This window comes from Protopterus annectens, chromosome 9.part0 (genome assembly GCF_019279795.1).
Source record: "Protopterus annectens isolate FY-2018-M chromosome 9.part0, PAN1.0, whole genome shotgun sequence".
Lineage (NCBI taxonomy): Eukaryota > Metazoa > Chordata > Ceratodontiformes > Protopteridae > Protopterus > Protopterus annectens.
In genome coordinates, this window is record NC_056743.1 from 1,624,679,737 (window position 1) to 1,624,706,573 (window position 26,837).

General features: G+C 37.1%; 1 protein-coding gene across 1 annotated transcript in view; it reads left to right on the plus strand.

Annotated features, from left to right (window-relative positions):
* LOC122810734 (adhesion G protein-coupled receptor E3-like) overlaps positions 1 to 26,837 on the plus strand; it is a 242,835-nt gene that overhangs the window by 55,143 nt on the left and 160,855 nt on the right. Inside the window, exon 4 of the mRNA XM_044082297.1 lies at positions 10,311 to 10,490. Coding sequence (XP_043938232.1) covers positions 10,311 to 10,490 — 180 coding nt within the window. The remainder of the gene's footprint in view (positions 1 to 10,310; positions 10,491 to 26,837) is intronic.

Below are 26,837 nucleotides of genomic sequence, written 5' to 3' on the forward strand. Positions count from 1 at the left end.
TATGCAGGGGTTTATGCCCATTTCAGTGAGTTTGTCAACTAAGACTGAGTAGGGTATTGCACTGAATGCCTTAGCTAGGTCTAGGTATGGCAATATTTACCATTTACCACTCATAGATTCCCATGTTGACATTCTCAAAGAAATCCACAAGTTTAGTAAATATGACATTCTCTTGACAAAGCCTAATTGGGTTGGGTCCAGTATTTGAAGGTTGCCTGTGTCTTTGTTGATCATTTCTATGAGAATTTGTTTCATGGCCCTGCATATTAGACTAGTCAGACTAATAGGTCTGTAGTCAGTTGATGGCCTACTTTTATTAAATGAAATAATTGTTGAAGTCCTCCATTCTAAAGGCATAAAGCATGTTTTGAAGCCAATGTTGAAAAGTGACTCAGGTAGTCCTGATAGCTCATGTTTCAAGCTATTTAGGAGGTATCCCAGGATATTGTCATGGCCCTTTGAGACTGTGTTTTTGGCCTTAGTGAGCGCTGTCAGGAACTGCTCCCTATAAATAGTTGGAGGGGTTATGCTAGTAGGTATTTTATAGGGTGAGACAGAGGAGAGCTTGTAGGGTGTGGAGTTTCTTGTTTAGGCTCCTATTATTAAGCAGTAACATCCTTAAGATTCTGTGAGTTTTATTTGCCATTTCCATAGGTTTTTCAATTTACCATTGCCTAAAAAATTCTCTAAGGAGATAGATAAAGTTTTAGCCAATATTTGGAAGCCCAGGAGAGACAGCTACAGGCCATCTTTTCCAAAGCAATGTAGCCAATTAACCATGTCCTCTCATGCTAACAAATATTGAATTTTCCTGGAAAGATACCAGCATTTAAGTAAATTATTAAACCAATTGTTAAAAGGATGGCAAAATCCTTGATGAAGAAAGAATGATGCTCATTGCAAGACACATAACCGCCTGATGTCTTAGGTCATTAATGCCCACATGGTCTGTAATAGAATCATATTGGAACCTGTGGTGTAGTGACTTGATTGCATGTATAATGGATCCTGGCTCCAGATAAGCAAGTAACTGTTATCTTCTCCTTGTTCAGTCTGGTGGCTGGCACATTTGTGCTTCATTCAGTGGAGTCCCCTATGACAACAGTCCTGGGTAATGTGTTGGTTAACCTTTTTGGCTTTGCTCTTGGGACTCCACTGGGTATAGGTCCATATGTTGAGTTTTGTGTTGCTTTTAGTGAGTGCTTTAGAGATTGCTGAGGATAGGCATTGCTGTTTATAGGATTAGGAGGTCCTTGAGGTTTGGTAAGATTGTTTTTTTAGTGTCTCATCAGACGTTGGTGTATGTGTGTAGTGGACACTTTGAAAGTTGGGAGTACTATGTGTGCTCTTGAAAACCATGTTTGTATGCAAAATTTTGGCTTCCAGTGAAATTGAGTATGGGAAATCTGCTGCATATTGTTTTTTTTTAAGGATTACATGGTTGTCTGTCAACATGAGACAATTGCTAGATTGTCTCTAGATGATCATATCTACCAAGCTGACAACAGAGACATTTGAAAATTGCATATTCTTGTTGTCTGGACCTGCATGTGCATAGGCTACTATAGGTCATGAACTAGGTTATACAGAGGTCTTCTTAGGTGGTTTCTGGAGTGTGGCACTAGACTAGGCTAGAGTGTGCTAAGATTAAATAGTAGTGCTTGTTAAATGTGCAAACTAGGTGCTCTAAGCTTGTCTCCATGTATTGGCTTTGATTTCACTACGTTGTACATTTTAGTTCTAAGCAAAGTTGTATAGTTAAAATTTGCTTTCTATCTGTACAGGGTTCGGCTAACCTCTTGATGTAATAACATCAAGAATATTGCTTGGGAGTGTAATGCTACAACAGAACAATTTGAACAAACTACTTTGACAAGGCATTTTCAAGTATTAAGGACCTTTAGAATGATTAAAGGCAAAATCAGCAAATAAATCAAAAATAAAGTCCTCTAAACAGTTAACAAGTGCAAAACAGTAAAATGATTATTTTATCTGCCAAGGATGGAATAGGATTACCTCAGAATTCCCTTAGTGTGGTGAGGGTGCCAAGTATCCTAGAGTAGAATTCACAATACTGCCACTACTGTAATCTCACTACAGATGAATTAACTGGACTAGTTTTGGCTAAATCATGGACAAAAAGCAGAGAAGTGCAATACAGTATCATCACTCAGTCACTGTAATTGCAACTTAAAATATTTAAGCAAAATTTTAATAAAAACTTTTTATATGCTTCCATTTTGATGAAAAGCTTGTATCTCACACCTCTCAAGTGTGTGTGTGTGTGTGTGTGTGTGTGTGTGTGTGTGTGTGTGTGTGTGTGTCTGTGTGTGTGTGTGTGTGTGTGTGTGTGTGTGTGTGTGTGTGTGTGTGTGTGTGTGTGTGTGTGGCTAGCTGACTAACTTCCAATGAGCATAACAGTGGACTTGCAAGTGTTACTTTGGGGTAATATAGTTTGTTAGAGGTTTAGGTACTTTCATCATTTTCCCCATACAATAGTCTCAGAATTAGTGTGTGTGTGTATATATATATATATATATATATATATATATATAAAAACAAGTGTTTGGAGCCACAACCCTCACACTGTGCGAGTCAAAAGGGCAAAGACCCCTGCAAAATTACTTTATTGGTCTGCTCAGAAAGACAGTTCCATAGACTTCAAAACTCAGGCTTATTTGCAGGAATAATATAAAAATGTTTTTATTCAGCCTGGGGAACAATATAAAATCAACACTTAGATGCAGGAAGCAAAATAATCCACAATTCCACCTACTGTTTTCTGACACACTTTGTTTTGCTAAATTGTCCAGTAGTTACAGAAAGTACAAGCTGGCATATTTTCTCCAGTGTGTGTGCTAGGATTTCTAAGAAAGGCAGTTATAATTTTTTTCCCAAGACGACAGCTTCTTAGAAGACAAAATAACTACTTTCCTAGGCACAGTTTTAGAACTCTGTCACAGTGAGCAGGGTTCCCAGTCAGCCTTTTGAGACTCAATCTAACCCTCTAGAATATATCTTAGGCCCCAAATCTCAATGTCCTCCACCCCTGTCTCTGTCTCTGTCTGTCTCTCTGTCTCTCAGGCTCCACTCTGCCTGTTTTAAAGGATCAAGAGCCTCTCCTGTCATGTGATCTTCTACTATGGCACAACACACTCGCACACATACACACACACACACATATATATATGTATATATATATATATATATATATATATATATATATATACAGAAATGCATGTGCATTTGTGTTGGAGTGTGTTTTACCCTAACATTTGACAGTTTACCCCACTAACATTTGACTGTGTTCTCTTGCATGTATGCATTCCTTGCCAGTGTGTAACCTACACATCTACTTAACAAGTTTCACTCATATGCCACAAAACATGCTAAATGGAATTCAGCTGCACAATGTGGGCATCCCTGATGCACAATGAAATGTCTTTCCCATTTTAAGGTCACTAGCCCTGAACCTATGTTGTATCCACAAAATGAATGCCCTTTTCAAGTCATCCCATAGGTGCTTCCATGTACATAGAGGATTCAGTAATATTCACTCTCTTGTAGCTGTCATCCATTTTAAAGACATTTGACTGCTCTACAGTGCATATTTTTGCCATGACTTGCTCAGGCCATTCTAATCAAATACATTTGAACAAAATGTGTCACCTGAATGTCCTAATCTAACTTTCAGAATTATACACAGGGCTTTGGGAACATTATCACTGCAATGCTGTAGAAAGTTTGAATCATGTCCCTGCTATGTAAACATACCTCCTACCCATGCATCCTTTTATAATGGTCAGTTTAAATCATGTCCCTGTATGTAGATGTAGATGTAAGCATCCCTCTTTTCCATGCATTCTTTATCATGGTCAGTTTGAATCTTTGATCATGTTCTGTTTGAATCATGTCCCTGCTATGTAAACATCCCTCCTTTATATGCATTCTTTTATCATGGTCAGTTTGAATCATGTACTTGCTATGTAAATATTCCTCCTGTCCATGCATCCTTTTATCATGGTCAGTTTTGCTGCAGTTATCCTGCATTGAATGGAAAAAGTACATAGGTTGATCATCCTACTATCACAGTTTAGTGTCTTTCTTTGGACAGGATAAGTATGTTTATCATGTTTTTCTGTTGTTCTTGGGTCCATAGCATAGGTTCATAGGTGTATACCAGTCTAACAACCACTAGGACCTTTATAAGCCTAGCCATGCAACCCACATGTGACCCACAGATTTGATTTATTGATTGTGATTTACTGACTGCATCTGTCCATCAGAAACATAGGAACCAGACCACTGTGAATTTCCGATTATCTATCCATTGGTCCAAGTTATACTTAAAAAGGGTTAGGGAAGAACTCTGCTTCACATGGATGGGGAGCATGCTCCAGAAAATTTGAATTCTCTGAGAAATGTATCTGTCTCTCCGACATGTCTTGTTTATGTTACAAGTAAAAATTTTTTTTTTAATCTAGTAGTTCTGATGCTGTTGGTTTTGTGGATGTGCAAAACATTCATCAAAACAGGGTCCTGGAATGTCCTGTATGCCAGGAAAAGATGACCTCTTAGAAGTCTATATGATACTGAGTAAAGAGACAGGGCTTTGAGGTGATCACTGTAGGAGATTGTGTTCATTTCCTGTATTCTTTTAGTAAGGAACCTTTATGGACATTACAGTTTCTGCATGTGTCTTGTCAGGTACATACCAAAGGGGCATTGTACTCTGTGATGGGTCTGATGAAGACAGAGAACAGTGGTATGATAACCTTTCTGGACCTAGATGCCATGCCTTTGCTTATAACTTGAGCAACACAAAAGGCTTTTCTTTCTACCTTGGACACATGCTGGTCAATGGTTTGGTTACTATCTAGATGAGATCCCTGATTAGTAAATCAGTTTTAAGGTTGTTTTATTGATGACATTTCTTGGTACTGAGTTTTAAGCCATGGCTTTGACACCAAGCATTTGTCTGTATTAGATCTTCCTTTAGGGTGTTCTCATCTTGGGGAGGTTCAATGACTTCTCCCAGTTTGCAGTCTTCTATGAACTTGGTCAGCCAAAGGCCTTTGACATTGGCTTTGACATCCAAGAAGTAGATGCCAAAGAGGAGTGGATCTAGCACACAGCCCTTAGGGACGCCACTGGTGACCACCATCTTTGTGCCGGTGACCTCAGAATCTCTAACCTCCTGGGTCCTATCAGTGAATTAGCTAGCTATCCAGCATGTTATAAAAGGGTTTATACCTATGTCTGCTGACAATGCATGAGTGGGTATTGTATCAAATAATTTAGCCAGCTCTAGGTATGCACCATTTCCCTCATCTATTTTCTTAGTCACCTTTTCAAAGAAGTCCACCAGATTTATTAAGAATGACCTTCCTTTGACAAAGCCAGGCTGGGATGGATTTGGTGTCTGGAGGTCTCTTATGTCATTGTTGATAATTTCCATACTAAATCTTTCCATGGCTTTGCAAATAAAACTAGTCAGAATAATTAGTCTGTAGTTTCCAAGATCTGTTGAAGGTCCTCTCTCATGAAGGTGAGATGACAATTGCATTTTTCCATTCACATGGTGCAAAACCTATTAAGTCATATTTTAGACTATTCAGGAGGCATCCTATTTTGTTTTCTGGGCATACTGAGGCTATGTTTTTGACTTTAGTGAGTGCAGCCAGTACATGCTCCCTATTTATAGCTGGAGGGGATATGTTTGAGGATATTTTTGAAGGGATGATTGGGGGTGAGAGGGGACAAAATTGGAACTGAATTTGTCTGCTAAGAGGTTTGTTATATCGCCGGGTGCAGTGACTATGGCACCATTAACCCCCAGTTCAGCACATTGCTGTGTGCTGCCCTTGAGGTTTCTGACATAGCTGTAGAAGGCCTTATGGTAATCCTTCATCTGTAAGGCTATCTTTATATCAAAGTTGGCTTTTTTGACATAATTAGCCATCTTACTTGCCTATTTACTTTGATGAGAGTTTCTATTTTTATAGGAATTACTTTTTCTGATTTTTGACATTTTTTTGCTTTTGTTGGATATCCTGTTTAATTTGGGATGCCATCAAGGTGGTTTGTTTCTAGGTCTGGTCCTAGGCTTACTTCTTGTATTTACAGTAACCTCTACTCAGCCATTGATTTCATTGTACAAAGTTTCTGAGAGCAATTCAACATAGACTGCTGTGTTTTCTGGGCTTGGATGAGCAATGAATTTTTGGCAATCCTTCACATAATAAAAGTAAATCCAAGAAAACAGTCGAGTCCAAACAGGCTGTGCTAACTTTTATTCCATAAAAACAGGTAAAATGGTGATATAACTGTGAGCACTTTCGGGATTCCATAAAAACAGGTAAAATGGTGATAAAACTGTGAGCACTTTCAGGATATCCCGAAAGTGCTCACAGTTTTATCACCATTTTACCTGTTATTATGGAATAAAAGTTAGCACAGTCTGTTTGGACTTGACTGTTTTTTTGGATTTGCATTGCTTTTTTGTCAAGCAAGTCCTAAAGGAGAGGAAGAGAGAATTTTTATTCACTTAATAAAAGGTAATTTATCTTGCAGTAGTTCTTAACTGTTAATGATTTAAATGGTACTACTGAGTTGATTTTGATTTTGAAGGAGACACAAAAGAATAGACTGAAAGACAAAATCAAGCCAACATGGATAAATCTGACAATACCCTCAACCATATGTGATTCATTGCTATTATACAAGGACATTTTTAAGAAGAAAAGTGCTCCCCTTTTTAAATCATGCTTTATGTATTATTTATTCAGTTAATTAACATTTGTTTATTGGGATAGTCCGACTGGGAGAAAAACTCATTTTCAGTGGTGGCCCAGGGAGAAAAGCTCCAAAGGCAGTTAACAATACTTAAAATACAACATTTAGAAACAGATACATTTTAAAATACAAAACATTAAGGAGCAACAAATAAACAGAAATATTTAGGAATACGACTTTGAACAAATTATAATGACTAAAAGTTACACACACATCATACAAAGTACATTTGGTCAAGTGAATAAGGTAGTTGTAAAGCTAGATGGTTTATAGTTGAAGTCAGATGAGAAATACTAGCAAAAATGTAAACTGTATGGAAAATTATGAAAAAATAAAACAGTTCAAGACACTTCTCTGGAAGATTTTCAATCCATATATATCTAATCATTATATATTAATCAGATCAAACAATGGTAGTAGAAGTAGCGAACATAAACTCATCCTAAGTCAAAAAAATAATAAAAACTATATAATTTTAAATATTTTACAGAATTACTGTAAGTAATATCCTGGAGAGAGGATCTAATTTCCTTAATGTCAGGTTTTAGCCAGGTTTCAGTAAATTTGGCGATATTGGGAGAGTGCTGTGAAAGGCAGGCATCAATATCATGAACCTTATTGACTGTACTTCTTAGATTGTTGTAGAGTAGCAGGAGGTTAGAGACTTTAGGGGAAGCAGGGATACCAGGGAGGGAGGGAGGGTAGGGAGGTTGTATTGTTTTTGAATATGTTTGTGTCCAGGATTAGGGTAGATGTCTCCACTAAAAATTAGCTGTGTGGTGAAGTGCAGAATGGCTTTATTGAGCTTTGTTAAGAGGTTATTATACCTAAGAAGTGATGTAGATTTGGACTGGAGATGGATGCACTTGTATGGCAAATAACCTGTGCGTGTTGCATTATAGAGGTTTGGGGCACTTATGTAGTTGGTTTGGGTAGATGGGTGGGACTGATGATTAGTAATTGTGTGGTAGCAGCAGTATGTGTTTAGTTGATTTTGGTATGTTGTTCTAGGAAGGGGCTTTAATTCCCCTGCTCACACCTTTTCTCTCCCCTACTTTATGTTTCAGTGATGTACTTCCCATGCCTAGAGCAGGTGTGTGATAATCCTTACATAGCACATTACTTAATTGCAGATTCTGCCTACATTTTTTTAACAGGAGTTATGAACGTATGGCAGGCATCTAACCATTGGAATACTTAAGTGAATTTTGAAATATTTCTTTTAACTTTTAGACATTGTTGGGATTTGGAGTATGCCAGCAGTGTTGTATATTCAGAAGGATGTTTTGCTTTATTTTCTGTACTGCTGTTTGATTTTAGTTTCTCCACTTAGAGTGGAGAATATGGAATTTGTAGCTTTTTTTAATTTTTGTTGTTACAGCTATAGGGATTGCAATTATTTTGTTTTTATTTGTTCTTGGAATTGTTCCTGAAATTAAGGCTGGGTTTACAATGGACAGTCTGGTTGTTTTGACTGATCATAACATACATTTTTGAATAATTGTTTGTCATTGTGTAAAAAGTCAAACAACATGGTCTTCATCACCATAGTTTTCCCTGCATATGGCTTTCTGTCTTTTGTAGCCCTGTGTAGTAGTAATCTGCATGTAATGTACACAGTACTAGCACTTCACTCCAATACTGGAGAAAAAGGTAAACTTTTTTAATTGCTTCTCTAGTATAAGACTCAAACATAACACAGCATGTGAGTGTGTGTAACAATTGTTACACCTCCACCAAGCACTGTTGTGATTGGGCCTCACACTAGGGAATGACAACAAATAGTGCCAGTCAGCAAAGAACAGCAGCAAAAGATAAAACAGTATTGTTTTTGCCTGCTATTCATGCTTCTCAACTTTTCCTGAGTATTTCATATATTTTTATTCTTTCTCCCATTGTTTTATTTATTTATTTTTTAATTTTCTGGTAAATCACTTAGGATTATAGCCAATCAAAAATATCAGAATTAGAACTTCATACTTCTTATAACTCCGAAAATGCATATCAATGCAAAATATGTTTTTCTATTAAGTGAATTGGAGCAATATTTAAAAAGAAAATGTAAAAAGTCTTATTTTGATTCTTTGTCCCCCATAATTCTTAAGCAGATAAGCTGAGGGGTACAAACATTATGTCTCACAGAGCATGTTAAGTGCTTTACCAGCTTTCAAACCCAGTAAAACACTTTCTTTAACTTTTACTTTAACTAATAGCCACTTTCTGTAACTGGTAGTAAATGAAGCAGATAAAATGCCATGCACTACAACCATAACTCCTTATTGTATGTTTTGAACATGGATGCCAAGAATCACCTTGTGAGCCTTGATTTTTAAGGTGAATTTCTTGGCATCCATGTTGAAACCCTATGATAAGTGGACTGTGATTGCAGGCCCAGTCATGATCCTTTGTGCATGGAGTACTGTGAATATCCTCTGAAATTAGTGAAAAGACAGTCTTGTTAAGTATCTTTCTGACATCAGATAGGTGCTTAACAATTGTAAACACCCTCTCAGTGCTGTTAAGCACTATCCTCTTGCTTAACAGTGATCAATGGCCAAAGAAAAAGAGCAGTAGGCAGACCTTAAATCAAATTAAACTCTACAAGTGTTCACCAGCTTCCTGAAGCTCTTCTTAGGTGGCCACCCTCTACATGGTACTGCTACTACACTGTTTTTTTTTTTCTTAGTTTTCTAATACATGGGAGCAGGTTCAGCTCTATGTACTACAAAGAATTATGATCTCATCTTTCCATTCATAATGTAGGAAGTTTTGTGTTCTCGATATTGGTGTCGAGTCACATCTTGAGCACCACTCTTAAGATGAATGCCTTGGCATCCGTATCTCAAACACATAAGAACTTATCATTACTTGCTTTCTTTTCAGATTACATCATATATTTTCCCATTCATTTTATTAATATGTCATTATGACTTCAAGAATTTTTCTACTTAAAATTTATCAATTTAATTATGGTAAATTGTCTGCAGGATTCTTGTCTCTGTTGCTCTAAAATGTGAAAAAATAAAATAAAATAAAATAAATGCAGAAACCAAACCTTTGGCACTGAGCTGTTTATTAAAATTATGCTGCTCTGTTGCTAGGGCTATTGTTACTGTATTATTATGTTGAGTATGCTTGTTGGCTGGTCATCCTTTTTAAGTGTTTAGTATAGCTGACTTGCATTCATTTCATCCTGATAAATTCCCTTTTTGTTACTGTTAAAGGCACTTTGCACTCTGATTTTTTGTTGCTGGTGGCAGGATTATTGTTGCCTACCTTTTAATATGCAACACTTTTTTGCCTTGAAATCTAAGCAGAAATAATCTAACCAATCATCTTGATGCATTAATTTCCTACTGGTATGTCTCCCTCTGCAAATCTAGTAAAGGTCATGTCTCCTCTCTACTGTGTTGAAAACTATTCATTCAAAACAGCATACCACCTTCAGCAAAATAATTTATGTTTCTTATACATAAAATAGATGATAACTTTAACTTTTCATTTTTTTTAATCAGACTACAGAAAATGAAGTGGAAACATGTATCTGTGTTTTCTGGAAAACTGATGACAAAAACAAAAGCTATTGGTCTACAGACGGATGTGAGCTTTCTAAACAAGGCAATAACAGAACGCATGTAACATGTGAATGTAACCGTTTAAGTACTTTTGCGGTCCTGCTGGCACATACTGATATAGTAAGTTCTATGTTTATATTATATAGTATTATAACATTCCTATTTTCTCATTGCAAAAAGTTCAGCGTATTCCTGTAAAATTTCATTTCCATCTATATACTACTGAGCAAGAAGATAGGACTATGAAAATAGAAGGGCAAGGTTAAATTTATTTATTTTACTAAAGTTCTTTTTTATTATTATTTTGTCTTTGACACATCATCTAAGGAACATACAGCATCTATATATATATATATATATATATATATATATATATATATATATATATATATGTACATTTACTTTCTGCACAGTACCTTACTCTTGAAGGAGTAATGTAAAAATATGCCAGTGGTATATATTTCTTCCTTTTAAATTCATACATAGCAGATCATGTTGTTAGGTCATGAACAGGCTGTTGTCATAGCTACCAACAATAACATAAAAAACAGCTAGTTATGAATGTCACTATGCAATTATTTATTGTATTTTATTTTGCATTTGTTTACTGGGATAATGTGACTGGGTTTAGCATGAACCCCTTTCCAGAGGAGTCTGGGGAGAAAAGGTCCATATACTGTAGAATTATTGAAATGGTCGTGAATGTTTAAATAGAAATGAACATTATATAGAGCATAAGATTATGTGTAAAACAGATTAAGTAGAAAACAAGTCAGACGTTATATGTAGTACAAGAATCCACATCTAACATCTGCACCACGTACATATAAAGAGATATTTATATAGAGAAGCAGTTTATGTTCAGCAGTGAGTTTACTTTATGGGAATATATTAGGCTTAGAATAGGCCCTCAGTGTAGTAAAGTCAATTTTTGTGAAACATTACTTCTAAGAAAAGAGAAATTATACTTTAGGGAGATAGTAATGGTCAGAAAAATATAGTTAAGTGAGAGTAGGAGGACATTATTGTAATGAAAAATCAGAGGCGAGGAAAGGAGTAAAGTCAGGATCTGGAGATGAGAAGAACTAAATTGGCATTATGGTTTTTGGCATTTTTCATTTCTCCAAGTCTTTTGGGTTTCTAATACCATAACTGGAATGGACCCCATTACTATGTCAAAGTATGACTAAAGTTCATTAAATTAGTATTGTTTCAATCTTTGATGTTAGCCAGAAGTGCTCTTCGCAGAAACCACAATGTGCCCAGTAATGACTCCTTCTGCAATTCATATGGAGTTCCATATATTAGTAACATATCTAAGTATGATTGTAAATCCTTTTTTGTAGACCCCATTGCTCCTACTAGTATTGGAACTGTATGGCTCTCCTTCTTACACCTTGTACTCATTTCTGCCTGGAAATATTGGTATTTTATGACTTTGTGTCTTTCTGTATATAAGACACTGTAGTCACTGGGTGTAGTAATTTCAATGATAAATGCTACTTTTGTCTTTTTCTCTAGGACAGCTCTACCTGGTTTTCTTATATCTAATGTTTGAGTTGTTGGTAATGGATGATCCCGTGTGATATAAACTTCGTCATTTCTTATAATGCTTTGTGGCTCATATTTCTAATGCTTCTCAGCTACTTCAGTATTATACTGTTTGCACACTCCCCAGTGCAACATTTTTGCCTTATTATTATGCCTTTCAGTATATAGCCTTTCTGCTATTAGTTTATCACCACTAGCAACATGTTGTGTGACTGTTTCCAATTCTGTATTACAAATCCTGCATTTGTCTGTTTCTCCCACATATTCAAGGGACTTTGTAAACCAATGTGCATGCATCCTGGACCACCAACATTAACCTTTCATTAAATTTACCTCTCCTTAACCATTTCGTCATTCTGCCCTGTTTGGCATGAGGTTGTTCCAAGCATTTTCTGTACTTGCAACTACATTTATGCATTTTCCACACTTCTTGCCTTTTCATCTGATCCTTCACCTTATATTCTTTATTTTATTTATTTATTATTTTTTGGCACATTCAGTTGCTGCCTGATTTTTATCAACTTCTGATTTGATTTCCATTCACACTTGACACTATATTCCTGCTAAACTAAGCAGTAAAGTCATCTTAGACTTATTCTCCTCATATTTTAAAACTTTCACTATGTTAGAATCTTGTGAAGTCAGCAAATGTATATATATATATATATATATATATATATATATATATATATATGCAGTCTTACGATTGCAGATCTATACATGTTATCAATTTCGAGGAGGCCCATACCTCTTTCAGAACTGCGAATATATAATCTTGGTATACACTGATTTTTACAAATCGTTTGATAAGCATGAACCATTTTTCTTGTTTTCCTGTCCAACTGATCCAATACCTTTCGAGGCCAGTCTGTCAGTCTAAAACTGTAAGTTAGGACAGGAAGAGCAAATTGGAGCTTGGAAAGCTTGGACTTTGTTCCAGACCTCAGAGCTGTTTTCAGTATTAATTTTAGTCTTCTAAAATATTCCTTATGGTTTATTCACATTTGTTTGTCTTTTATTGTTGATCATTCATCAGTTACCAAATATTTATACACTTCCTCTTGCTCAAGTTCTTTTATATCACGTTCCTCTCCCAGAATGATATTTTCTTGGTGCTGCAGTTTTCCTGCTTTAAAAGTTGCTTCTGCACATGTATCAAGACCAAATGACATTCTTATATCATCTGAGAAAGTTTTGACCACTTGTAGTTGTGCTTTCAGTTCCTCATCTTACAAAGTATACAGTTTTAAATCATCCACAAAAAAGATGAGAAATCTTTACATGTTGTTATTTTCTGGGGCCAAATTTGAGCCATTACCTAATCTACGTAGACAGCTTAATGGGGTAAAGGTGAGACAAAACAGCAGCAGTGAAAAAGAGTGATCCTGAAATATCCTCCATTGAATTTTTATTCCTGGAACAATAATTTGTCCTTTATCATGGCTTAAAACAGAGAGGTTTGCAACTGTTTCATGGGCTCTGTAATGTAATCGATCAGTGTAGGGTGTAGTTTATATATTTGTAAGCACTCATTTATCCATGAATGTGGGATGCTGTCAAATGCTTTTTTGGAGTCTATCCATTCCGTTCTTAGATTCTTCCCCTTTTTACAGTTCTCCACTATGACTTTACTTAACAACAAATGATCCTTTGTTCCACATGACTTTCTTTTGATACCCTTTTGCTCTATTGCCATGATTGAGTTTTCTTCTAAATGACTATAAGTTCTGTCAGCATCAGCTCTAGTGCATAGTTTATAAATCGTCAGAAGTCAAGTTATTGGTCTATAATTTTTAGGATAGCTTGCAGGTTTGCTCTTAAAGAGGAGTATTGTTTTTCTTGTTGTTTACCAGGTTGGCATCTGTTCGGGTGTGTTTATAAATAGTTCTTACTCATGGCTAAATCTTCATGTAAAGATGTTAATACTTTTAGCTAGAAGTTAGGTACTACATCTGTCTGTTGGGTTTTTGAATTAGGAGCTTTTCTTAATTTTGTTTCAATATCTCTGGCCATTACGCCATCCCATTGCATATCCTGTACATTTGAACTTCTTATTGTTTTAGTTCTTCTACCCATTCAGCATCTTTGTTACATTCCACAGGATCTTTACAGATATTTCCCCAAAATGTGTTTATTTCTTCTTTTTTGGTAGTATTTCTATTCTTTTTGCCTTGTTTTTCCATTCTCTATGCACTTTTTGGGTCATCAATATATTGTTTTTTGTACTTTTTATTTATATTTACCTGCATGTCTTCTGAGTTTTTCTGCCTGTCCTGATATCTTTAACTTATTAGTTGCAACAGTGTATGATAGATCATGATCTGTTCTGATACTGCACATTGCTTTTATCATGTCTATCTTTGTGAGATTTTTGTTGATCTATTCCTTCATCTGTACTCTTCTAACAGTGACACTTCTTATCTTAATTGCTTTATACTTTTCTCTGTTTGATACTTCCATGATGGCATTTGATTTCTCCCCTTCCTTTCCCTTACTGTCCTGTGTTTTTTTGATAAGACTTTAGCTGTTATTAATTTAACTGCACAGTAATGTATTAAATTTATGTCTGTTATATCACGCTATTTTCTATGAACAGTCCTGATTACTGTGATCATTTGTTTTATCAAACTTCTATCATCTTGGGTCTTATTGACTTTCTATAATCTATTTATTTCATTGATCTTAATATGTTTATCCATCTCTGTTAAATCAAGCAACTCTTCCTTTAGATCATTTTCTTCTAAACTGTGGGCACATTCTTTATTCTCTATGTCCTGTGGGCATTCTACAGAAAGTTCCAGAGCAACTTCCTGTGCCATATTCTCTTCAGTTTCATCCTGTGTCATCCATTGCTCTTTCATTTGGGAACTCACTGGCATCTCACTCTACAGCATTGACTGCATTAGAGTTGCCATGGTTTCCTGTTCCTTCCCTTGCTGTGCAACTTCAGCTGAACTTTTATCCAGTTCTTTTACTGAAGGCTCCAAATTATCTTCATATGGCAACAGATCTTTCCACTCCACTGCTTTCTCCTTAAATTGCAAATTCATTTTTCTATCCTGATGCGATTTTATCAGTTAGATTTTCGACACTAAATCCTTAACTTTGCAGGTAATACATAACCTCATTTTACATTTCTTTAACTTCTCCATTGCTAATCCTCCTTTCTGCTTTCCCTCTTTGTTTTCTTATTTTTGTATTGTAAACTTTTCCATATCTGGATACCTTTGCTTGTTTTTCTCTTCAAATATCTTTGGTGCTGCTCTTTTTATATTAATTAGTTGTGCTTTCTCCTTTGCATACACATTGCACCATATGAAATCTCTTTTTCTTTCCCATGTTCATATTTCTTCTTCAGATGTCTCCTGATCTTCCCGTTACTCCTTATTTCCATCATGCCGTGATATAACCTGTGTTAGACTATCAGCACTAAATCCTTCACTTTGCAGATATTCCATTACTTCAGCTTTTTTTTAATCTTCATCTTAACTAATCTTTTGTTCTACATTCGCACTTTGTGATCTTATTTTTTGTTTTCTGAAATTGTCCATATTTGGGTGCCTTTGACTGTATTTCTCTTCAAGTATCTTTGGGGCTGCCTTTTTTGTATTAATTTGGCTTTCTCCATTACGTAAATATTGTACCATATCAGATAAACAATATCTTTCTTCCCCATGTGTATACTTCTTTTTTTATGCCTTTCAAAAATCTCTAGATGTTGTATATATTTTTGCACTCCCTCAGTTGTTGCTTTTTCCATATGGCCCAAAGTTTCTGTGTTTGTATAATGTTTTTTATGAGTCTGTTGCATTAATGAACACAAATTTGCATTTGAAGCTTTTGACAGTTTTTATTGTGCAAGTATTTTTTCTTTCCTCTACTTTTTCTCTTAATCTTTTGTATATCTGCTATCCAGAAATTCTGCACTTCTTGCATAAAAGTAACAATACATAATTTCTTTCTTATCTTCAATAGTCCACTCTATCATCTTTATGGCTCATTTTTGCGTATCAGTTTTTGTGATTTTTGTACACTACTTCTTCCTAATACAACAGGGGTGTCATCATCCACCTGAGCCTGGCCGAACTCCATTGTAGGAATGTTTCTCTGTCTTCAAGATTCAATACTGTCCTTTTTTCAGTCTTGGCACCAGTGCACCTACCAGGATTGGGCACTTTTTTATTCTGGGACTTATACGCCCAGCTGGCTTTTTGATTTTTTTAACCTACTGCTGTTCGTGATATATGCTGTATAAAATACAGTCTATATATCAATGCTATTTTATTGAGATTTTGTAAAAAAACAGGATCCACCTTGTGACGGTGCTCACCATAACTTGAGGATGAAGTCCATTCCAGCAATACTACTCTCCTTTGCTTGCTGCTTTTATCATCTCTCCAGTATTATGGCACTCAGCCTGATGAGATGCAGGAGCACATCTATTTTCCTCTCAGGTGTCATTTTAATTGTTTTTTGAAGGAATTTTCATGGTGGCCTGTTTTTACTGCTAGAGGGATAGAGTTACATATTTTTCAAATTTGTCTGAGTATAGGGAGTCCCCTGCAGATTTGTAAGATTTTCTTAAAGCTGAGCAGAGATTTGTCTTTTAGATTCGTAGGTTGTTACTAGGTTAACTACCTAGGGGACCTTTTTAAGCCTAGCCAAGTTTCCCTGAAAGAATAATGATGTCCTGTATCCAAACAGGACATTGATGGCCAGGCATTTATAAGCTACTTCTGTCCGTAAGGGACATGGGTGCCAGGCTTGATTCAAATTTCCTATTCCCCATCCACTGGTCTAAGTTGCTGTTAAATTGGGTAACAGATAAACTCAGCTTTACATGGAAGGGTAGCGTGTCCCATAGAAAGGGCAATCTCTGGATGCATTATGTCTTTGCAGCATGTTATGATTAAGTCACAGATAAAATTCAGGTCCTTAAACATTTTATTTCTGGCACTGTTTGACTTACGCATATGCAGGAGCTTGATAAGTGTGAACTTTGTTGATGCCTAGCAAGTCATGCATAGATCACCCCTCTGAAATCTATAGGAGACTGAGTAGAGGGAAAGGACTTTAAGGTGCTCAGTGTAAGACAGGTTTGGTACACTTTGTATTCTTTTTGTAAGGAACATCTGAGGTCATTCTAGTTACTGTATATGCCTGATAAGGTACATACCAAAGGGAGCACTATACTCTATGATTGAGCTGATAAGTGCAGAGTACAGTGGGATAATGACCTCTTTGGACCTAGATGTCATGCCCTTACTAATAAGTTGTGCAACATAAAAGGAATTCCTCACCACTGAAGTTACACGGTAGTCGAAGTTAAGGATGCAGTGAATGTGTGTACCCAGATCCCTGACCACTGGGTCAACTATTATCTATATGTATTATCAACATGGTAATTAGCTGGGATGGTTGACTTCCCAAATGGTACAATTATTCATTAATTAGCATTGAGCTTAAGACAATGGCTTTGTCACCATTTGTTAGTCAGAGATGGGCCTTCTTGAAGAATGCAAGTGTCTGCAGTGAGTCAATGATAACCCCCAGCTTGCAATCATCTGCAAACTTAGTCAGACATAAACCATCAACTTTTGCTTCTACTTCAGAGAAACAGCTGTCAAAAAGCAGCAGGCCCAATACAGAACACTAGGGGACTCTGCTAGTTACTGGCCTCTTGCTGGAGGTGTCCTCACATATGTTGACTTCCTGGGCCTACCATTGATCAGTTGGCTATCCAGGAGATGATAAAAGGGTTTATACCTAATTTAGTGAGCTTTTTGGGAATTCAATAAAGCCTTCATGTTTTTTTTGATGCAGGCATCTTGCTGCGATGCCTACATGGGTGTGAACATTTCTAGATTCAGTAAGCACTGCTGAGCAGTGTGCATCCATGAGCAAACAGGGAAAATTTCATGGCATGCAAATCACCTCATAAGTAGGTGAATCTCATGCAAATGAGGCAGGTTGAGTTATCCAACAAGCAGAAAGTCATCTGTGCAGACTCTGTGTCAGTATCTGTAGTGTACATGGAAAAATTCCACTTACAGGAGTCTACACAGACAAAAAGGAATATAAAACTGCAGAAATATGTACATAAATCCCCTGAAAATGTTATACCGCATACACATACAAGCAAAACTATTATTGTGGATGGCAGAAAGAGGAAGGGCATAAGTTAAATTAATATATTTTTTAATCATTTCAGCATGTTTGCACTAAGTGCCACAGTGTGCAAACATGCTTAACAGGGAAAAAAAAGAGGAAAAAAAAAGGATTTTATAATGTTTGACAGAAATGTATTATAGGACCTTGCATCCTATAACAGTGGTGCATTGCTGCTGTTGCTAAGGTCATACAGCTATGAAGCATGTAGTTTCCAGGCGTTCAGCATGGATATGTATGCAAATGAGGTGTTTGCACTGAATAGCAAAAAGGAGTAATTCTGTCCACATATCCACTTTGTGTAAGCTCTTAGACCATGTTGATGTTTACACAGGATGTGGCTGACATTAGGGGTGTGTGTGTCCTGTTACTTCTAGGCTCTTTTAAGCTCCAGTGCACATATTTATGTGGCACACCACAGTGCTAAGTGTGTTCATGTGGAATGGCCACCCTGGGAACAGTGATGACATAGACAGCAAGTCATTAAAACTGGATATATTCAATTATTGCTTTTGACTGTTATATAAGTTGTGCTGCATGGTGCAGCGCATAGCTTAACAGGTTCATGCGGGCACAGTACCCATGTAACAGTGACCACATAGGCATTACTGATAGTAAAACAGATATATTAAATGAATATTTATTATATATTATAAGCTATGCTGTATGACAGGGTGCTGTGTGCAGAGTCGCGCACTAAAATAAGACCATTAAATTATGTTAATTACATTGTAGGCAGGTGAAATGCATTATAGTTAGCCAAATCACACATTCTAGACCTATAAGTCTTAAATACAAAACCACGAACTAGTAAAACCAAAAACGGCAAGCAACACTGTAAGCAGAGTCGTAGGACCAATAACTTTCCAATAAATGCAATTTAATAATGAAAGACAATACATTAACACAGTAAACTGAGCGCTTTTGGTAGGATCAGTGTCCTACCTTCTTCAGATACCATACAGTTCAATTAACAGGGTTTTTAAAGCATTAGAAAACCACAATTAAACAATTAACGAACTGCCAGAATAACTCAACTTGTCCTTAAAGGTGCAATGGATATAAGCCCACATACACCCTGGTCTTAACGAATACATATCTATTAAAAGCATTTTGAAATGGTTAGCTTTGAAAAGATGATGTTAGTTGAACACTATGACCTCTTTATTATATTACCTATGGGTAGTTAGGTCTATGATTTGTATATGGTACTCACTTGTAAGTTTAAGCTGGTAATGTGTGTCAATAATGGGTAAAATGTTTAGAGTACTAACTTTTGGTCGCCCCTGATATGTGTTTTTACAAGTGAAGATTTTTAACACACTTATTTATAGGTTTTAGACATGTTTTATAACATTTCATAATATATAATTCAGTATTTTATATATACGACATATAGACTTAAATTTATTTATTTATTTTCTCGAAAAACATTAGCCATTTATACTTTACTTATATCATATTTACACCAGTATATTAATTGTATTTAACTGATTTTATGGTTGAAGTTTTAGGGAAGAATATGCAGTATTATTTATTAAATTTTAGAAAAGTGTGCTTATATTAGTTTATATATAGGAGTGCATAGTACCAAGATATCCATTGCACCTTTAAGGACAAGTTGAGTTATTCTGGCAGTTGGTTAATTGTTTAATTGTGGTTTTCTAATGCTTTAAAAATCCTGTTAATTGAACTGTATGGTATCTGAAGAAGGTAGGACACTGATTCTACCGAAAGCACTCAGTTTACTGTGTTAGTGTATTGTCTTCATTATTAAATTGCGTTTATTGGAAAGTTATTGGTCCTACGACTCTGCTTACAGTGTTGCTTGCCGTTTTTGGTTTTACACATTCTAGACCTATAGCAGACCCGTATAAAGTATGCATACACCCTACGTTCTGATTTCCCCCCAATACTCTGAACCATTGTTATACAGACTTGGGAATTTTAACTGAGATAATGCTAGGAGCTGCTGCAGGTCTGCTACATGCATCTGTATGTGCTTGATGCTGAAGTCAGTAGGTCTAGGCAGAAAAGGAGAAGAGTGTTCAGGCCCGAGATAACCTTCTAGCAGCTACATGAGCTGGAGATTTAGAGCACTACAGGGTGGACAAGGACATACTACAAGGACTCATTGAGCTCTGCCGCCCTCAAATCAGATCCAGAGCCAACAGAGGGGAACCCATCCCAGTGGAAACAAAGGTATGTGTAGCCCTTAGGATCCTAGCTACAGGTACTTTCAAAAGACCAACTGGGGCATGATAGGGGTGTCACAGGCATCTGCATCCAGGATACCCCACCAATTCCTAGATGCTATGCTACCACATGTCAGTGAGCACATATCTTTTCCCCTCTCCCCTGAGGTGAGGGCCAGAATATGTAACAGTTCTACAGTGTAGCACACTACTCTGCCATAGATTCCACTCATGTACACATAAAGGCACCTCCTTGTGAACATGTTAAGATCTATGTTAACCACAAGGGGTATCACTCTGTCAATTGTCAGGTCATGTGCAATGCCCAGGGGATTATCCTGAATGTGTGTGCTGGCAGCCCTAGTAGTTATAACGACTCCCATATCTGGCACACATCACTGCTGTACCAGATGCTTGCTAGAGGGGACATCCCACATGGCCATTTACTGTGGGCTGCTGACTATGCCCTGGAACAATGGATGATGGCACCCATCAGAAATGCACACACATCCATGGAAGAATGCCATAATGAGGGACATGCATAAACTAGAAAAAACACATTGAACAACTGGAGAAACAGTCACCGTCCACTTTTTCTGTGTTTCTAGTACTTCGCCATCAAGCCTTCCAGGGAAAAATCATGCACACGAATGGCGTGCTTTATATACATTTCACTACATTCATTATTCAATTCAATTATACAATAATTGATCAATTAAACAGTGAGTCAAGAAAGTTGCAATCTACAGTGCATCCTGAGCAATAAACTGCTTCAGAAACATTCAAAGTGCATCAAAACTATAAAGTGCAACCCCTTACATTCCTATTGCATTTAACATTATGATTTAAGACATTCATACAAAAGCACTTATGCATCTCTAGATTAACAAATACTAAAACATTTTGCCCTACAGTGGTAGATCAATTAATCAGTGAGTCAAGAAAATTTATATCTAAAGTGCATCCTGAGCAATTACATTGCTTCAGAAACATTTAAAGTGCATCAAAAAACTTTTAAAATGCAAGTTCATACAAAAGCACTTATACATCTCCAGATTAACAAATACTAAAACATTTTTCCCTACAGTGGTTGATCAATTAACCAGTAAGTCAAGAAAGTTTAAATCTAAAGTGCATCCTAAATAATTAAAGTGCTTCAGAAACATTTAAAGTGCATCAAAAAACATTTAAAATGCAACCCCTTACATTCCCATTGCATTTAACTTAATAGTTTAAGAAGTTCATGCCAATGCACCTATACATCTTTAGATTAAAAAATACTTAAATATTTTACCCTATACATATAAATCACTCATCCTATATGTCTATGCATTTATAAAATAATGCATACTGAAAATATTCCATCCTATACATGTAAATCTAACTCCATATTAAGCCCATGGGGCCACAAAGTTCCAAAATTAATAATATATCTACTTTCCATCCTTAACAAAGTGCACCCATATTCCATGCCTTGCACTGCATAAGGTTTGTTTAAAACCACTAGTGTTACCATTGTGAACAGCGTAGAAATGCTGGGCCACAGGATTATTCAGCCTAACATGCCTCACATCCCCCAAATGCTCCATAATTCTTCTTTTTCCATTCTTCTGGGTTGGTCTATATACCACTTTACAGGTAAACAGTCACATCCAATGGCATAAACAACCCCACTGGTATTGCAATTGTAAGATCCCAGGGCAATGAACTTCTTTCCATTAATCAAAGTACCTCAAATGTTCTTGACTTTGTCACACACCTTGCACCTTCCACATCTAAAGGTGCCTACTGTGTTGGAACCAGTTTCCATCCTACTTACCCTACTGTTCAATAATTCCTTCATGTTGTGAAATCTACTATGAGAAAAAACAACCCTGCCCTTGAGAATGTTGCCTACTTCCTCATTCTGCTGTATAATAGTCCATAGTTATCCATTTCTTCATCAGCAAGTGTGTGCTGTGACAGATTTTTTAGCTGAATTTGGACTGTTACTCCCAGAGAGGGTGATGACAACCTAACTGCATTGTCAAGCCAAATGGACCAAATTAAGTGTGTCCAGTGGACATGTATGCAAACTGGAGAGTTTTGTATGGGAAGATAGATATTTTTTTTTGGGACAGGTGCCCATTTTTTTTAAGATGAGAGTGGAATGTTGGGGAAGGGACGTAGGTCTGTGTGGGGGAAGTAAGTCGGGAAGCTGAAGAAGCTTTTGCAGATAGACAAGACAGACAAAACAGCAGACAGGGTTGGTGTGTGACATGAGAGGGAGTGAACACCTTGGATGGGAAGGGTGTTGTGGAACCCCAGTCTTATAAGCACTTACACAGTAGCAGTGCAACTCAAGTACTCACCCATAGGACTTTCAACACCGCTCCTTCACTGACCCTGTGGTGGCAGTGGTGGAGGCTGGTGTCAGGGCAAGACAGCCCCACCAGGATGGTGAGCATGCTCTCCTTCCAGCACAGGCATGCATTGACAGTTTGGTGAAACATTCTATGCACCATACCTGGCAGTTCATGACAAGTGACAAAATCACTTCCTCCACCTCCATTGCCAGAGGGGGGGCCCAACCCCAGCCCGTCGGGCGGAACTACCCAATGCCACAGATAGTGCAGGGGAAACAGATGGGGCACCATCAATCTGCACCCCAGACATGATGGGCCCTGGTGCCATGTCCGGTGGAGGTACTGTAGGTGGATCACCTGGAACAGGCCTACCATGTCATGCTGTAGAAAATTAGATATAAACATAAGGTAAGATAAGTAATAACCAAACCAATATTAACATAATAAAGATAATATCGATTAATCTAAATACACATTAAGGAATATTATAAGGAACACAACAATAAATAACATAACAGTAAGTATGTTAACAGAAAACCAGTATGACATAACCCATAAGGCCAACATAACAGTTAGTTTAAAAGTATATATTAATATCAAACCATTATAATCAATAACAGTAATAAATTAATACATTTCATAATAATAAATTAGAGAGGATAAGGGGTGGGGAGAGAGAGAAAGATATACCATTAGTGACCTTGCAGTTGATATTACTACACAGACTAATACATACTTCTACAAGTGTGCTGTGTCACTTGTTTGTACAGTGACTCTAATTCTTGTATAGATGATGTAATATGTATATAGCTCTCAGCTTGTTAGCATGGGGCAGTATGAGACAAGCACTAACAAATGCAGTAAAACAACTACAAGGAACTGTTTTATATAGTGTGCTAATACATTACTACCAAGGTGTTCTGTAAAAAGATTTGGCAGTAAATTGCACTCCTAGTAATGTGATTTATCTGCTAATCAAGGACCACATATATGGGGCATTAGTCATTACATTCCAAATAATTGTGACAGTTGAGAGGTATGTTCATGCACACTAATTAGACTAGACAGCCAGTGATTTCTTAGTTGGCTGACATGGGATTAGAACTCACAAGCTGTGACTCCAGGAAACGTGCACTAAATTTAACAGTTGACTGATGTCAGATTAAAAAAGACATGGCAGTGCATACAGGAATACTTCACATTTACTGGAAAAGAGTATTTATCAAGGCACAATCCTGATTTATACTTTATTGGTATTGCTACTGAAAATCTGACACTTATGCACATGGATATCTGCCCATAACGTGAGGTACCTTACCCATATACTTTGTTCCTGCAGTGGAAGGAATATACAGCATTATTTGATGAGAAATGGCCATAACAGAGGCTTGAACCTTACTGTGGGTATTGCACTACATTTATCAGACAATTTTTGTCTGCAGTCTTTATTCATTTCTGTTTTACAGTTGACCAGTGTTAGATTAGAACACACATGCAGTGAATACAGCCGTACTGCACAGCTATTTGAACAGATTACTTCTCAGTGCACAATCCTGCTTTAAACTGTTTTTGATAATGTACCTTAAAATCTGGCATTTATACAAATGTGTAGCTGGCTTTATCATCAGCTACCTTACCTATACACCTTGTGCTTCCAGTGGGTGGAATGTACAGTATAATATGAAGCAAAATGGCCAGAACATAAGCTTGAAACTTACTGTGGGTATTGCACTACATTTATCAGACAGTTTTTTCAGCAGTCTTTGTTCATTTCCTTTGAACAGTTGACTGGTGTTAGATTAGAACACATATGCAGTGACTACAAGACTAGTAAGTACTTCTTTGTTTGAAGCAGTAAATATCACAGCATCATCACCCTTTATAATCTATTTATTACTGTTGCTTCATGCCTGACATGTACAGCATGGATTGCTGTGTCAGACCTGTAAGTAATAACCCATTTACCCTCGTCATTACCTTAGTGTAGTCTACAGCATATTTCACACAATGAGCACAGCAGAACAGTGACTGTTAATCTCAATGGACCACAACCTCAACTCATGTTTGTAAGCTATACTACACAGTAATGCATGGTTACTTGACTTAACTTGGTCTACCATTTCAGGTAGGCACTGACACATTACTAACCATATTAAGTTTCCCAAGTATGTTATACCTGACTGTTAAGACTGCAAGCTTTGTAAATACTTTTTTTATCTTGACAGTACATTATACATTAGTTATTGCTTTGGTTTTCCACTATTCACCACACTCACACCTCATCTTGGCTAGATACCCTGCATGGGACTGGACATTGCGACTCCTCTCTTCTGCGGCTGTTGTAAGAGAGACAAAGCATTATGCATTTGCACGTGTTCTATTTGTATACTTATAAATAACTGGGAAACATTCTTGCATATCTGTGGGGTGCATCCAGCACATGCTTCTTGAGCCCAGGTGTCCATTGTTCCCCTCCTTCTATGCTTCAGGTCATCATTGTGGTGATGACACTGCTTACCAGTGCAGGAGATACCAGTAGCACTGTTAAGGTCCCTAGCCAACTAATCCCAGGCCTCAGACTTACATTTTGCACCCTGGTAATCACCCTGCAGCAGCCGGGATTCATAGTTTTGGACCAGGAGTCCAGCAAACACTTTGGACTCCTGCACACCCATCTTGCCTCTGAAAGTGTGCTCCCTCACCAACACCACCAGGCATATCAGCAGCCAAGTGATACCTCCAATAAATGGTGTGAAATTCTCAACTATTTGCCTTTATATGGGATGCATTCCTGCCCTTACACATCATACTGCAACTGTCAAAAAAGCTGTGTGTCCCCTTGCATCGTGCAAACTTGCACAAACCATATAAGCAAAGCTGAGCAATGCACAAAAAGAGTGCACTGTTGACCATGTTTCAGTGGAACTGAGCACTGCGCAAACTCACACAAACCATTTAAGCAATGCTGAACATAATGCAAACAGGGTAGCCTGTCACCCATGATTAAGCAAGTCTTAGTACCTCACAACTTTGGTAAATATAAAAATATTTTATTTTACATTACAGTGAGGCTTCAGTCAGATGACTCATTCTAAAAACAAAAAATGTAAAGCATGAGTACTCAGGACCTGAACCCAAGACTTACTACACTATACCTCATCATTCAACCTGTCTAGCCACGTGGATAGTGTAGGGAAGCTGTACATCTTCACATATACTACTATGATCCCTGTTAGTGGTGCACAGCAAAGCTGGATGGGGTTGTGTGTTGCTAAGCAATGCAGAAGTACAACAATTAAATACATCCAATTTCTATTTTTAGACATATAACAGAAGTCAGTTGCATATGTAAAAGTGCAGCTCAGCATTGCTAAGCAGCACACCACTCTGCGCAAGCAGGGAGGAAACAAAAAAATAAAAAAAAATTAAATTGATCACATTTGGTTTCTATTTTTAAATATATACCAAATATCAGGTGCATATGTATAAGTGCAGCTCAGCATCACTTAGCACAGTGCCGCACCACACAGACATACATAAATTAAAAAAAAATGCTGTCCTGTGCTTACTGCCTGCCCATACCATTTTCTGGACAGTCCACAAGTATGGGGCAGCCTCTACATTGCTACTTGCATGGATTCAATATATGTGTACATCTGATCTCCCTCAGCAGCAAACCTTAATTAATATGTATGGTGCACTGCCAGGGAGGAACAGTGGCAGTGTATACAGATAAAGTCCATGTAGGCTTTGCACAGAGCCTACACAGATTTTGTTGAATCCTGGGGCTTGTCTAAAATGCCTGAGTGGAGTATTTTATCAAAAGCCTTGGTCAGGTCAAGGTAAGCTGTGTGCACAATCTTGCCCTTATCCTTTGCTTTCATTACTCTTTCAAAGAAGTTCACTAGATTTAATAGGCATGACCTTCCTTTAACATATCTGAACTGTGATTGGTACAGTGTTTGCAGGTTGCGTATGTCCTCATTTATCATGTCCATGATGATTCTTTCCATGGTCTTACATATGAGACTGGTCAGACTTCTGACCTGTAGTTACCCAGAACAGTGGTTGGATCTCCTTTGTACAGACAAATGACCGTAGTGATTTTCCATTCCTTGGGCATAAAACCTGAGTGTAGGGTCAATTTGAAAAGTTATTCAAGTTGAACAGGGAGGTCATATTTCATGCTTTTTAGCAAGCATCCGGGA